The 16,184-nt window shown below is 45.2% G+C and overlaps 1 protein-coding gene across 1 annotated transcript; it reads right to left on the reverse strand.

The window, feature by feature from the left end:
* Positions 1–4,420: 4,420 nt before the first annotated feature.
* LOC135917514 (COMM domain-containing protein 5-like) lies at positions 4,421–15,835 on the reverse strand. The gene is made up of 7 exons (XM_065451096.2): positions 15,521–15,835; positions 15,046–15,206; positions 14,946–14,974; positions 14,374–14,424; positions 14,184–14,279; positions 14,021–14,096; positions 4,421–4,594 (listed from the first exon to the last, which is right to left on the reverse strand). The coding sequence occupies exons 1-7, from the start codon at positions 15,648–15,650 to the stop codon at positions 4,484–4,486; spliced, it is 654 nt and encodes a 217-aa protein (XP_065307168.2). The 5' UTR covers positions 15,651–15,835; the 3' UTR covers positions 4,421–4,483.
* Positions 15,836–16,184: the final 349 nt, after the last annotated feature.

Genomic DNA, 16,184 nt, shown 5'->3' on the forward strand with positions numbered 1-16,184 from the left:
CGCCCAGCTTCCTTCTTGGAAAATTCAGGTTTTACGCCATTGGGTCAGTCTGGCGAATGACACACGTAGCTGTGCAATGTGACGATCAGACGTATCGTTGTATACATATAGTACATCGTCACCGCACTGGTCAACCGATCGGTCGTGACTCGAGCTCAAATACGAAAGATAAATAATTCCGAGGCCGGTTCTCTACTTCTGAATTTCTATGCGTTCTCCTAGGTGAGAGTGGAGAATTAGATTGAAACCATACAGCGTGCAGAAACTATTAACATATATACGTGAACGATAGTAATGTGTTGCGATCTAAAATAATTAAGCCATTGATTGGTACATGCATGCATAGTCCGAAATTGATCCCAGGACAGAAAACTACTCTATAGCTGCCAGCAATAGCTTCTTTCTTACCTGTAAGAAAAATGAAACCTCATTCTGAGAGCATTCATAAATATAGAACCTGAAAGTGCTTATGCAGAAAATTCATGTAAAATGGAATGCTTGGTTCTTGCAGTTTCAACCTTCAATGAGATATTACACTTATAATTGCCTTCTCGAGTTTCCTACGGTCATATGCACATATGCGGCCTAAAAAGTAATGTTGTTGTATACAGAAAGACATAAAAAAAGTTTTTATCAGTATATGTACAATTATTAGAACCACATGAGTGATCCCCCCCCCCTCCTTAAGTCTACAGATATAACAGCGCATATTACCATGCAATAAGCTTTTTTTCTCTTTTTGCATGTGGTGGTAGAAGTCACCGAAGATTATGAATGAGGCTCACGGTGCTATAAAGTTCGTACATTTAAAAGGCAATAACATGCAGTAAATTCATGATGAAAGAAGACTGTCTATGGTGATTAATTGTTCATCATAAGCCACCCTTGCGAGGTGGATAAGAAATAAATGATCACATGTTTCTCACAAGAGGAGCCAAGGGCTAGCAGACCTTTTCACTGATGCAGTGAAAAGTCAGTGGCCACATGCAGTGAAGAAAGTGGAAGATTCTATTCTGCACGTTTGACAAGTTACTATTCAAATGCTCATGCATGAAACAGGCTTAAGCTATGGTAGCGGGCGGAACATAATGACGAATTGCATATGAATAAGGTGCCTGCATGTTCGGCACCTTAACTGCTTACTCGCTCTCCAGGGGCAAACGCGATGCAACCTGTCAAGGCAGATGCCAACTCTTTTGGAGCATATGACGATGAGGATCTCTTTAGTCGTTTAGTAACTATGGCAGAATGCTGGATTTACCTTTATGATCCAGAGATTAAAGAGATGAGCAGAGAATGGAAGCACTTGGATATCTCCTCTCAAAAAGGCTGAGGTGCAAAGGTCTGCAGGTAAGGTCAGGTTGTCGGTATTCTGGGATTATCTAGTCATCGATCCTGACAGAATATACCTTAAAATGTCCTTACCTTAAAATTACGACATGCTCTAAAGCAAAAATGCCATGTTATGCTCTTTAAAGGTGTCCCTTCTGACTGATCGTGCACCCGCACTCATCTCTTAAGCTGCCGCTGCGGAAGCAAAAAATGTGGCTATCACAGGGGTCGGACTGCCAAAAGTCACTTTGGAGCAATTTTTGGAGCAAGTAAAATTTCGTTTTGGAGCAGACAAAATTTCATTTTGCAGTAGTTTGGAGCCGGTCAATCTGAATTTCGGTGGAATCATGAAATACGGAATAGGGCAACGCGCTTCGGAAACCACGACTAACCACAGAAATCAATATGAAGCACATAGTAGAAGCATGCTTTGGCGCATGTTTTCCTGTAAAGCCGAAAACATCGGTGGCACTACGATCAAACTGTATTTTCCCGTGCTGACGTTCATTACGATAGCATTGTTCTCAAATTGTGCAGTCTAATCGACACGCTAAAATAATTTCTGGGCCTGCATACCGCGACCAGAGAGCCGCAATCAATCCTGAGCTGGTATAACATAAGACTACAGTCATCTGTTTTTATTTCAATAGCGATTATATGGACACTCCAGACGCATGTCTGCCGTCACCGCAACGTTCCGTGTAAAGTCCAGGGGCGATAACATAGTCGCTGCGCGCTGTATGCTGTAGGTGCGAGGGTGAGCCGACGATGGTGGCTCAATCTCGCATGCACAGAGGAGGAAAGCGGGAGGAAGCGCGCCCATCTTCCGTCACGCGCAAGGTATCTGGGGGGAGGGGGTTCTACTCCAGCGGCTGCTGCCTATGGCGCAGTCTATCTTGAAAGCGATCTGCGATGAGGGCAGAGTGCAGGTGCTGATAGCTTCGTGTGCGCCGCTTAGTTGGCATTGAAGCCAGACAGCAAGAAGATAAATTCGCTCATTTCTGCTGCCGCGCTTCCTCTCCAGCGCTTTGACAGCGAGTTTCCGCGGTCATCGAGCGAGATGTGTTCACGTTTTCTTGTGCGCGCCTCACACCATTGCTGTTAATTTAGTTACTTAGCTAATGTTCAGAGGTTGTACGGCCGATAAAACTACTATCCTTATTCACTTTTAGGTGAGCTGCGCGAGGACAGGACAAGAAAGGAAGCAAACACGAGCGCAGTGTTTATTTTCTTGTCCCGTCCTCGCGCAGTTCACCCAAAAGTTAATATGGACCAACAAGCCCAGCTGAATACCCTGCTATCCTTACTTCGTATCGCTGTCTGCTAATTTGCTATCGCAATCGATGCTTCGCCTTTCAGGTGAGACTGACTTTTATCAAATCAGCCATATAGCCCTTCATGATAGATCAAAATGGCTCAGGCCTCGCCCATTTGGGCATAAAAACAGATTGGATAGTTTTACGTCATACCGGCCCAGGGGACAGAGACGCCCGCCCGCTGAACCCACTGCAGTGCGCGCCTCCCCTCAGCCTTCTTTTCGTTGTTTTGCACCTCAACTAGGGATCGCTGCGCTGCTCGGCCTACTCAGCCTTATTCTAGTACACTCTAAATACAGCCACCCTAGCCATTCCGACACCAGCGACAACAGGCGAGAGTGGTTACATGTACGTGCCACCCAGTTGCTGGAAGCGCGGAGTACAGTGTTACAGGCGCGAAAAGTACGATCACGAAGCTATCCGGGTGGCGCCGTCGCGTGGTGTGCGGAATGTGAACGGCTGTACTCTTTTTTTCAGAGAATAAATCCGCTCGTTGTTCGCGGCCTCTGCTAGAGCGCACATGCGGAAGCCGTTCTGGCGCAGCACAGCGCAATTTTGGTCAATTTTCTGCGGTTGGCGCAGGAATTTGCGTATAAACAAAATGGCGCAATTGGCACAGCCCCTGCTATCGAATACTGCCCCATCTACTTATTTTATTCATCTGGCACGAATTGAGTATTTCTTAATTGCTTTAAGAAATAAGATCAACAGCGAGGTCAGCAATCTGATCACACAGATGAAGTCAGTCAAGAGGTCGAATAGCATTTTTTTTTTAATTTGAAGACTTCTGCAATTAAGGCCTACAGAGGATAACGAAATGCTGGGAGAAATGTGTAGGGTTTAATAAATACCATGTAGAGAAGTCTTAATAACTACCAACTAATATAAATTTTTTCATTTATTTATTTCTTCACAATGACCAAAACTTTCCGATACCCCCTCGTATGTGAAACTGAATGGTCGTGTTGAGTTTTTTAAACTCAATACCATTCTACGTGGTGAAGGGAATAGCAGCGAGTGCACGAAACAATTCATCCTTGTGCCATGTGTTTAGGGCCAAATAAAAATCCTGCAGGGCTATCTTTTGAGAAGCTTCCTTGGCCTGGCAAGGTGGAATGTGTGGCAAGCCAGGTGCGTTGGTGCAAGGCATTTATGGTGGTTGCACAGTTGTGTTGTGCTACATATGGCTGCCACCACCACACGGATGATTGCAAAACATATGGTGATTTAAACATTGACATGCTGCTCAAACCAATTCAGACACCGCTCACTATTTTGTCATTCATAATTTTGTAGCTTGCAGGCCCTGTAAGCAACATGCTGTAATATGATCACAGGTTAAATTATTATAAATGGGCAGCAGTTTTGTAGAGTCAGCCCATTTTTTATGTACCAAATTTTCTATATATTGCACACCAAGCTGGTCATGTGTCTCCCCAATGCCCACAGTTAAACAATAGCCAATTAGCAGATCTTGAAGGTATGAGTGGCAACAGCCTGAAATAAAGAAAGTAAATTTTAGAGGAGGACACACATCTCCCAACTTAGACATGTGTGCTTGCCTCCAGCAGTGCTTAGTAGATTGTACTTTTGTCATCATTCTTTTGTCAGCCACTCATTCAACTTTTCAATTTTCATTCATCTTCAGAAGTATAGATATATATGGCCAGACAGTTTTATGGCCATTACAGGCTTCTACTGCTGCTGAAAGTTGTATTCCTGCTTTTATCCCTACACATATACAATGAAAGAATTAGTGATTGTCAGAGAAATAGTGAGCTTCAAAACATCTTTAAACGCAAAAGTATGTTGAATTATACAGCACAAGGTAGTTGTCACTGCTGTGAATGCAGTGGCATCTTTTCAATCTTCTTCTCAAGTTCTTCCATCTCTTTCAATGCTGTAGCAACAGCATGACGAAGCTTGTGGAACTCTGCTCTCTGAACCTGCAAAAATTTGAGAGAAAAGCATGCCAGTGCAGCTTTCTTTCATTGATAGTCAAAAAGCTGCATAAAACATGCGAAAGAATAAGGGCACCAACCATCCTGCACATTACAGGATAAAGCAGGTTAGGTGCATGTGATATAATCATACTCTGGTTATTGGCTGCAGACTTCTGGTTTCTACAAGCTAGTACGACAAAAAAATATGGGGTGCTTTTCTTTAACTGCACCAAAATTTTCAAAATTGTGTCTGGCAGATAGTGCAAATGTAACCCCTCATCTAAATTACTCGATGAGGTGGCCATTACTTTAATGACAAATCAGTATGCTTAATAGAATAATTAACATACACTATTTAACTTTTCAATCGATTACTTTATGGCACATATCTTAATCTACAAATTTCAGCTAGTGAGTATGCAAGGCATATTGACTTAGAACGAATTCTGAGGATGGCACCAGTTACGACATATGCGTCATTAAACTTGCAGTAAAATGCACTGTTGTTCCACTTACTTTTTTGAATAACGCTGTTTTATGCATTGAAGCACAAAACTAATTGGAAATAACATGTAATCTAAGCTGGTTAAAGCAAATCACGTCACTTCCTGCAAGACTTTCTAAATAACTCGCTTTCACCAGACACATTTTCTTCATCCGCGGTTAGGCTACAATCGCATATGAAACTTTCATCCGTACCAAACTTGAATATGCATCACCTATCTGAAACCACCACCAAGATTACCTAATTGAGGCGTTAGAAGCCATACAAAATCGAGCTGCTCATTTTATAACATCCAAATATGATTCTCAGCTGAGCGTGACTAAAAAAACTTCGTCTGGCCTTTGTCGTCAATGACCGATTTGGCAGTGTCTTTTGACTCAAATCGCAGTTTCATTGTTACCAGTGTATTTGTGAAGGCACTTGGAATCGCCCAATACCCCACTTTCAACGTAAGGCAAGTAGGCAAGCCGACATCTGTGCGATGGTGAGCTAAGCCTAGGCTTGCTCCGCGGCTGCCGGGATTGGGCCTGACCCTGGCGTGGAACCATATGACATGGCGTCCGAGATGGAGACAGCCACCTTTCTGACAACATTGAGCCCTGGCCTCGGTCAGATATTCGTCGAGGTTCAAGGGGAAGAGATTTCTCCTGAGGAGTTCCACACTGGTATCGGCTGGTGGCAAGTGAGCCAGCACATAACAACTCCGGCGAGCGAGGGCTCCGCCACTCGCCAGTCGAGGCCTAAAACAAGAGACCACTTCAACAGGAATGTGATCGCATCGAAAACAAGGGCAGCGAGAATGCCAGATGTGCTGCCAAGAGAGGACACAAAAGTGATCATGAGGCTGCGAGGAGGCCTAAACATAGCAAGAACGCAGACTGGGATCGTAGCCTCGGCCATCATGGCGGCGGCGAGGGCTTCAAGAGAAGACGGTGCGCTGGATACCTTCTGCCCCAACCGACACCAGAATATCATGGTGGTGAGTACCCCCGATAAGGGGTGTGCTTTGTCCTTGTGGGGTTCTCCTCCCATGCTCTTGGGACAAAGGAACGACAACACAGAAGTGCAACCAGTCACAAGAGCATTTATTGCACCTTTCATAGATCAATGCCTGCTAGCCGAGTTGCTATCCACAAAACATGCCGATGGGCGCGCGACAAATCTAGAAGTCCGACTCACCGCGACCGGATAGTGAGCGAATGTGTTCGCCCTATGCTTGATCCCAACGCCTGGTCGTTCGCGTGTACAGTCACGCCAACGGCGGCGCGTTCGAAGGCGGCCACGCGAGGCGGTCTCGCAGAAGCATGGGTCGGCACACGCGCAGCACGGCACGTCTGTACCGCTTGCTGCCCCGAAATCTAAGAGCGCAAGCACCTTCCTTTCGGCGCCCAAGTAACCTAGCCTGTCGGCAGCGTTAGCAGCGCAACACTCGCGCCATCTCTCGCACTGCGCTTCAACCACTCCGACCGCCGCGGGCACCAAGCCACGCGGCGGGCGAAGCCGCCCTGCAGGAGACGAGCTATGCGGGAAAACTAGATCTCAGGGGAGGCGTGAGAGTCGCGCATCCCCACATTCTATGCCAAGATTCAGGCCATCCGCATCGAGAACAAGATACACAAGGTAGGCGCGTACCAAACCATACCATATGGTACGGTCAAGGGGATCATTCGAGGCATTTTCATCGAACATACTCCAGCGGAGATCGACCAGAACGTTGTTAACTCAAGAAACCTCACAGAAACAATAAATTCATGTGGTCAAACAGACATTATCTACCTTGACTTTGCAAAAGCATTTGATAAAGTTTCGCACCAAAAATTTTTATATAAGATTAATGCGGTCTTTAAAAATCAAACACTCGCACAATGGTTTTCTGCGTATATATCCTCTCGTGAACAGTGTGTAACTGTTAGAGGTTGTCAGTCCAACATACTTCCCGTTGCTTCTGGTGTACCGCAAGGTAGCGTCTTAGGCCCACTCCTATTTTTGATCTTTATTAATGATTTACAAAGTAACATTGATGTTTTATTAAGACTTTTTGCAGACGACTGTGTGATGTACAGTACCATAAATACAGTTGATGATCAGATTAAATTAAATTTAAACCTGCAAAGAATAGTGAAATGGTGTAACGACTGGCAGATGGAGTTAAACTTTAAAAAGTCTGTGTTCATGTCAGTAACTAGAAAGAAAAATGTTCTTTATTACAATTATCAAATCAACGGTTATATGCTTGAAAGAGTCGATCAGTATAAATACCTAGGCATAACATTTACATCAGATCTACGATGGAATACCCACATTGAAATTGTCATTTCCAAAGCTTTTAAAACACTATGGTACCTGCGACGCACTATGCACAGTGCTACTCCGGATGTAAAGTGCCTCGCTTACAAAACCCTAGTCAGACCGATAATCAAATATGCCAAAGTAATATGGGATCCTCACACTAATCGTCCCAAGCTTGATAGGATTCAGCGACTCGCTGTAAGGTTCATCGTTAATAAATACCACCGGAACTATTCTTCAACAGAACTCTGCCAACAAGCCCAACTACCTATGCTAGAAACCAGAACCAGATATGAAAGACTAAAAACTCTTTACCTCATTATCAATAATTATTTTAAAATAAATAAATCAGATTACCTTGAGATCAAAGCTAATGAAACATCAAGGCATTGTCACAGTAAGTTTATCCCATTACCGACTATGAAAAATAATTGTTTCAAGTTTAGTTATTTTTCCCGAACTTGTAGAGACTGGAACTCTCTTCCCGATTCTGCTGTTCGGTCGACATCATTAGCTGAATTCCTACGCCACTTAGATAATTTCATCTATGGCACTAGCATAGGGCGATGAGGTCAGATTGCTGCTGTATAAGATTGCTGTTCCGATTTCTGAGTGATGCATTTTTGTTTATGTGTGCATTTCACGAGATGATCTTTTTTTTTTCTTTAACTAATGCATAACTATGGTTTTCAATATGTTCTGTAATACTTATTTTGCTGTTCAGTTCCGTTTTTTTCACTCCTGTTATAGCCCCTCAATCAGGCTGACAGTATTAATAAATGAAATGAAATGAAATCTATTAGCAAGAGAGGTGCAAAGAATTGGCATTATGACTACCATAATTGTAGTTTTTGAAGGCTAAAAGGTTCCAAATTATGTATGTTATGGCCCTGTGTTAACAAGGTGCAGTCTGTACCGTAAGCACTTCGATGCCTGCAAACAGTGCGGCAAAGTAGGCCACAGAAGAGACATTTGTCCTAACCCCATTATGAAAGTGTGCTTTGACTGTGGAGCAAATAACCCTGTCAACGGCCACGAGTGTAACCCTAAATGCAAGCTCTGTGGGGGACAACACCCAACGGCCGATAGAGAATGCAAGAACAAATACAAAACTCCCTACGCAGTAACGAAAAGGCAGTGGGAGTGCAAGATGGCAGAACAGCGCATACAGCAACAACTAGCACCCGGAGAGTTTCCACCGTTGCGACATCAGCAGGAGCGAGCGGCACAGCTGGTCGGCATGAGTCATGCTTGCATGGGGACAACAGCAGAAGTCAAAACAGAAGCATGAGCAGACGCTGCTGCCGATACCAATCCAAAGACAGAGTTGGCTGGGCAGACGTAGTAAAGTCAGGGGTAGCCAAGAGAAAGCAGCCGCAACAGCAACAGCGTCAGCAGCAGCAGTCACCGCCATTGCAAGGTGGCGGAGGGAAATTTAAAGACAAAAGCGAGGTGATGAAGGTGCTTAGAGAAGCAAACGAGGCATTGCGAAAGAAGAACACTGAACTAGAGGTGACATTCAATAAGATCAATAAGGAAATGGCAGAGATCAAGAAAATGATTGCGGTCCAGCTACAGCAGCAGCAAGCACGGCAGTTATCGCCACCGCCACAGTAGATGGCAGATGAACCAGAAGTAGCGGTGAACCCGAGGACAGAGAAAGCGGCTGCGGCGGGTCTAGCACCCAAGAGAAAGGCAATTGAAAATCTTAAAGAGCGTAGACTCAGCGATAGGGTAGACAACTTTGAAGATAGGCTCGACCGCTTTGAGGAGTATATTTGCACCACGTTCACCAAGACAATCATCGACCGTTTCATAGCAATTGAACAGACGTGTCAGTAATTGGCTACGTCAGTGCAGAATTTGGCGACGCAAATGGCTAACTTTCAGCAAACATGGATAGGACATCAACCACCGCAACCACAACAGCAGTGAAAGGCCTCCTGGTCTGGCATTAGAATTGCGTCAGTTTTGCTGGGAAAAAGGCTGTACTTCAACACTTAGAACAAGTATCAAGAAAACCAGATATCATCATATTGCAAGAGACCCTCATTGAGGAGGTCAAGCTCTCAAGTTACCGGTCCCACGCCAGCCCGCAGAGCCTCTGGGCAGCGGCCGGCAGTAACGGCAGGGGAGTTTGCACCTTGGTGAGAAAAGGCATCACGTACGTCGAGCACGAGTTGTTCAGCAAAAGCACAATCGAGCACACCATGGCAGAGGTGGTTGCCGGGAAAAAGCAGAAGGAAAGCACTTTTCTGATAAACGAGTACAGTAGCCCATCACACGGAAAGCACAAATTTAAAGCACTATTACACAAAGCATGCAACATCGCGGCCCGACAGCAGGCTGGTAATCTGCGGGGACTTTAACGCGCCAAATCAAGCCTGGGGTTACCCCAAAACATTGGCAAAGGGCAGGGACTTAATGCAAGATGCTACCAACTTGGGACTAAATCTAATCACTGACCCAGCATACCCTACAAGAATCAGCTACTCGATCACCCGAGACAACGCCTGTACTCAGTTTGGAAAGTATGGAAAGTAAGGGCTGCCCTGCACGATCTCAACAGCAAGACCACCGCTGGTCCCGACCGCATTATGAACAGAGCGCTGAAAAACCTTAACCTTAACGAAGCGGCCATTGAGAGCCTCACAGCATACTTCAATAATTGCTGGCGAGCCGGGTCACTAACCCGGCACAGGAAAGCAGCCAAGACCATCTTGATTCCCAAGCCGGGCAAGCCACCCAACACTGAGAACCTCCAGCCGATCTCGCTTACATCCTGTGTGAACAAAGCGTTGGAGCATGTACTCCTGTACAGGTGGCAGAGGTATTTGGAAGATTCGAGGCTTTACCCAAACACCGTCATCAGGTTCCGAAACAAGCTCAGAACTCAGGATGCCATGATACAACTGAAAAATAAAATCCTCGATGACACTACCAACACTACAGACAAGCGAGCCATCTTGGGTTTAGACCTGCAGAGTGCTTTTGATAAAGTGACACATTCTGCGATCCTGGCCCAGGTCTCACAGCTAAATATGGGCAAGAGAACATATGCGTACATAAAGGATTTTTCGACGGAGCGTACCACCGAGATCATCGCCGGTGACCTGTGGCTCCAAAAGAAGAAGCTCGGCAGTGTTGGGACCTTCCAGGGCTCGGTCATGTCGCCATTACTTTTCAACCTTGTAATGATAGGGGTGGCCGAGCTGCTCTCGCGAGTTGCGGGGGTCCGACACACCATCTATGCCGATGACACAATACTCTGGGTCCCAGGAGGAAGCGACAGACACATCGAGAATACATTGCAAGAAGTGGTTGATGCTATCGAGGAGCAGCTGGATGGGTCTGGGCTCGTCTGCTCCCCAAGCAAGTCTGAGCTGTTGGTGATTCCACCGAAAGGAGCAGCTAGGAAGAGGAAAGGCAACGAACCTGCGAGAGAGCAAGAGACAGTAAAGATCAAGATGAGCAGCGGTCACATGATCCTGGATGTCGAGAGGATCTGAGTGCTGGGGATGCTGATTGAGTGCAAATGAGTGAACAGCGAGACGGTCAAACGTCTCGCGGCCAAAGTCACCATGGCCATTCGCCTCATTAAGAGGGTGTCACACAGAACAGCAGGCATGAAGGAAGAAAGCCTCACCCGGCTAGTGGAATCTTTCGCTATAAGCCACATTGCACATGTTGCTGCTTTCCACAACTGGAGGCAGTGCGAGCGAAATAATATCAATGCGCTCATATGCAAAGCGTACAAGGCAGCGCTCGGACTTCTCGACTGCACGAGCACCGACAAGTTCCTGGCCCTGGGAGTGCATAACACCCTGAAAGAAATCGCTGAAGCGCAGAGGACCGCCCAGCTCGCACAGCTATCGGAAACAAGAACGGGCAGACAAGTGCTGCGTGACCTAGGCCTGGGGCTAAAGGAAGGGGGCCCCGAAAATACAGAAGTGCCTGTACCGGATGCAATTAGTAGACGGCTACGGGTATGTCCGGTGCCAAGGAACATGAGCCCTGAGTTCCACAAAGAGCGGCGGGTGATGAGAGCCACGGCGCTCATCGATCTCCATGCCAAAGACAGGGGTGCCGTGTTTGTGGACGCGGCAGAGTATCCAGATGACAGAAAGGATTCACCGCAGCAGTTGTCATGGCATTGATCGGTGCACCGAAAACTGAGGCGAGTGTGCGGACTCGCGGGGCACATCAAGCCGAGGAGGTGGCCATTGCACTGGCTATCGCCGACCCCGAGTGCATGTCTGTGCACTGTGATTCTAGGACAGCAGTGAGAAATTACGCCAGAGCAAGGATATGTGGTGAAGCCGTGCATGTGTTGCGTGCAGTTGATCTCGCAAGGGAAAATCGGTGTGTGGTGACAAAGTGGTTTCCGGCGCACACGGGCAGTGATGTGTCAGATCGCGGCAATGCAAACCACAACGAGACTGCGAACGCGGCAGCGCGAGGACTAACCAACCGTGTCGCTTCTACTGCGGTCGACCCATCGTGGTGGTGGGAAACCAAGGACAGAATGACCTCCTACAATGAAATTGTAAAGTGGTACAGACTAGAGCAAAGGACTATGCCGCCACCTCATCCAGGCTTGACCCGTAAGAAAGCGGTGTTATACCGACAACTTCAGACGGGGTCGTTATTCACCCCGGGCTACTGAGACACATGTGTCCGAGTGTTTATGCTAATGACCTGTGTTGTATGTGCCGAAAGAAAACAGCCACTGCAGCTCACATCCTTTGGGACTGTTCCAAGAACCCGCACAAAGCTGTAACGATGACATATGAAATAATATCTGATGAAATAAATATCTCGAAGCTGGTGTAGTCCTAACAATTTGTTCCAACCAGATATGCCTTGCATACTCACTAGCTACAATTTGTAGATTGAAATAGGTGATGTAAAGTAACTAAGAAGTTAGCATAACTATGCCAATTATTCAATTATTCATTTCGATTTTTCATAGAAGTAATGGCTGCCTCATTGAGTAATTTAGATCAAGGATTGGAATTGTGCTATTTGCCACTATATGTAATAACAAAGCATCAATAACTACACAGTGCAGCTGTTGCTGGTTATACACATGTATAACAACACAAAGCACAGTAATGAAGTGTTGTGATGTTATAAGCACTTTTGTAATTTCTGAGCTGCTTTGTGACTCACAATATTATGGTGCAAAGTAACATATTTCAAAAGGCTCGTTGGGTACCGGTAGGGATGCCAGCTATGCCAAGAAAAAAAGAAAGGCACAGGGAATGGGTGGGCCAGGGTAAGTTGGAAGCAAATATTTTACGATAAGTGGTGCTGGCGAAAATGCAGAAAAAATACATTACCAACTGGCCATAGGTCGAGCATAAAGTTAGCATGACAGAAATTTATTAAGGCATAATATTTTGCACATATTTGACACTTTTAATATGAGCAGCAAGTAAAGCCGATAGCCCACTGAGCATCGTTTTCATAGGAAAGCAGTGTACTTCCATTTGGGTCATGGCCCAAACTGGTTGTGCCAGTTGATGTGAAACGTGCCGTCCATAGAGTTTCACACTATAACACCTAGAGGGTAATCTGGCGCCACCGTCTATGGGAGTTTCTTAAGGGGGCATCGTGCCGTAATGGGAATGACGGTATATGTGTCTGCGAGGCTCGTGTTGTAAGAGGCTTCGTCTAAAACGTGGATATGGCTACGCAAATAAAGCGTTCTCAAAGTAAAATCTTCATAAAATGTTTCCATTCACGCATATTACATCTTTACTTACCCACGATGCATGACCAAGCGAAGAAAAGCAAGAACAGACAACCAACTGTTTCAAAGCGAGCGCGAACCTTGTCGTCTGTCCTCCAACTTTAGCGGCCCGCTGATACTTTTTACGTCACATGTAGTCGTACACACAATAACAAGTTCTCATAGTTAAACAAAACATGTTTTCGCGTAATAATAAAGCTAAAACAGTTTTTCACGTGCTGTTCTAGTAGAAAATGAATCGTTGTGACAGACGGAACGGTATTTGCCAAGCGCGTCTTCAAGGTGTCCCGTCTCTACGAGAACGAAGCCAATCCGAATCCACAATATACCGGCATTCCCATGCATACCACAGCGCAGCAGCACCAGATTTCCCTCTAGGTAATGTAGTGAGAAACTCTATGGTGCCGTCATCTCATAATTTTTGTCACACATTTTTTTAGTAGATATAAGTGTGTCTTTACAAACATTGTTCAGTTTTATCCCACAATCTTAATTCTGGCAATTTATATCTTTTTTTATGACATACATCTCGTTAATAAAACTTTTATGCATGAAAAGTGCATTCATTCGGCTTTTTATTTATGCATTACATAAAATATTGAGTGCACTAGTTTCTTTAGAAAAATAAAATCTGCCACCACCTACAAAAAACACCTATTTTCCCTGTGGTAGGGAAAGAGTTAACAGAGGTCTGTATAAGCACCCAACAAAAGGCTCGCAATACATGTGGCTATTTAGGGAGAATCTAAAAAGGACCAAATCGCATGCTGGTTAAACCGGCTGCTGGCACTATGAGGAATAACCTGCCAGGGTGCAGCCCTAGGCACTGATTGGCATAAGTTTTTTTTTTTTTTTTCACAATCTTATTTGCAGGACTTACTTCAAATGTGTGGACTTCGCCGTCAGATGTCTCCATCTCCATCTGTATGGCTGGTTCAAGAACTCTACTCAAGGCACTGAAAGAAGTGTCGCATCTCAATTAGATCCAGCCTATTAAATAGTCGAATCTAGCACACAGTAAAGCTCTTTGCAAGTGGCCTCACTTTGTAGATATGGTTACGTCGACCCTCCACTTCAGGCTTGCTAGTGTTGGGTATTTAGGGCCTTGTTCAAGGCTGTGCTGATCAATATTGTTCCTTCTATGGAAAGAAAAGCAATGGAAAGAATTACAAATGTGGCTCTTTTGAATGAAGAGTGCTAGCCTTGGTAAATTGACTGTGCAATACGCTGCACCTGGCACCGAAGACGACACTGACCAAGTCGCCTGCAAATTCTGGTGGGATGCTGAAAATAAGGAAAGAAAGAAAAAGAGTAACATCGATTACAGGTATATCCCGAGTGAAACAACACAGTTTGAACAACAAAGAGTACAACAATAATTTTATTGTAACTGTCATCTTTCAGGAATTTCACCCAGTTTGTCTGTCTTTGTCCATATCTAAACTCTTTCATGGCGACTTAGGTCACATGGGTAGTGCAGGATCTAGTGAACAGAGCACCGGGCAGCTATGATGAGAAAAGTGGGTTCAAAACCAACCGTCGGACCAATTTGGGTTACTGGGTATGTGCTGCTCTTTAATGAACCTCTTTAACGCCACCTTGGCAAAACATCTATATTCACACACGTGCCACCCAAGGTCTTCGTGGCGGCGACGCTAGATGACGCAGCGTATGCAGAGGGAAGCGCGTGGAAGGAGCCCGGCTGCTATACACGCCTCATACAATGCTAATCGTATAAACGCCGATATTCGTCGCGAGACGGCTTCTAGCGAAATTCTTTCACCTTGTAGGATTGACCGACTCACCGCAGTGCATCAAGGTCTTCTCGAAAAACCTGCGGTAGGCATGAAAGTACAAAAAAATTTTTAATAGAAATTGGAGTTGATAACGTGGTAGTCTTGTTACCTCTTGCTTTAATACTGAAGGTGGCAGCTTCAACGCAGCCCGAAGCAGTGTGTGCAGTGCGCTGTAGACCTCATCCAATGTGTCTGGATCAGTCGAACGGGATCGCAATTCGTCATAAACACTAGGGTTTACTTCTCTTCCTTCGAAGTCTGCGACAGCGACTGAAATAAGCGAGAGTTAGTTTTAATAAAATCAGAGAAACAACTTGCACTTCGCGTAAAGAGCCTACATCAGACGATCAATCTGCACGTTCACCGAAACACAAAGTAAAGTACTACCAACTGCAAGCTATACAGGTACAACTTTTATTTAATATAAGCTACTTCAAACTCTGCAGACGCAGCTTTAACTTTAATTACGTTGCTCTCGTTTGAACGCCTTACAACAGTCTAGTTTCAGAAATTAGTTGACACGCCTCCCGGGGGGCTTGTAGTGTTCCTATGGTAGCATTTAATTGTTAAACGTAGACACTCACCTTTTAGAAGGCCGCGGAAAAGTTGTTTCTCCATACTTGGGAGTAATTTCTTCAGACATTTTACTTCTTTTGGAATCGTAGGCCCCAAGAACAGCGCTCTCTCAGTGGCAATGCCAGCGCCCGCCGCCATCTTTAAACACCTTCGGGCAGTGTGGCTGCTATTGGATATTTAGCGTCTTCAGCTAGCATTATATGTCCCATGAGGCATAGAGTTCCTTACAATAAATGAGCGTATGAAACTCTATGCCATGAGGCAGAAATCCGGCACTGTAGGCCACTCCAATGCCTTGGCCACTCTATGCTGTAGGCTGCTGTAGCAACGTTTCTAGATTATTACGTTACGAAGTATCTAGTAGCGATGGCTGTAGGCAGCAACGAGTGGTACTAAATATCATCATCATCATCAGTGAGTAAGGTTAGTTGGAATAAAGTGAATAAAGGTTAAAGAGATACTAAAGCGAAACAATAAATCAGTTTAGACTAATGAAGCATCGTTTGAGAATCCTACAAGTAGTCATTTCAAGAAGTAGTTTGATTATTAGATGAGAAAATGAAGGTCCAAGTATCAGTATTTGAATTTCGCGCTGAAACCCCAGCGCCGGTACGTCAGCGTGACGTCAGGGATTCCAAAGTAAGGTTTCGGATTTGGGCCGCGTTGGCTGAA

Source organism: Dermacentor albipictus, chromosome 3 (genome assembly GCF_038994185.2).
Source record: "Dermacentor albipictus isolate Rhodes 1998 colony chromosome 3, USDA_Dalb.pri_finalv2, whole genome shotgun sequence".
Taxonomy (NCBI): Eukaryota; Metazoa; Arthropoda; class Arachnida; order Ixodida; family Ixodidae; genus Dermacentor; species Dermacentor albipictus.

Coding starts and splice junctions, on each gene's coding strand:
- LOC135917514 (XM_065451096.2), bottom strand. CDS start 15,650: ATGGCGGCGGGCGCTGGCATTGCCACTGAGAGAGCGCTGTTCTTGGGG. Junction 14,280..14,373: donor AGTGTCGTCTTCGGTGCCAG/GTGCAGCGTATT, acceptor TTCTTTCCATAG/AAGGAACAATATTGATCAGC. Junction 14,097..14,183: donor GACGTAACCATATCTACAAA/GTGAGGCCACTT, acceptor CACTTCTTTCAG/TGCCTTGAGTAGAGTTCTTG.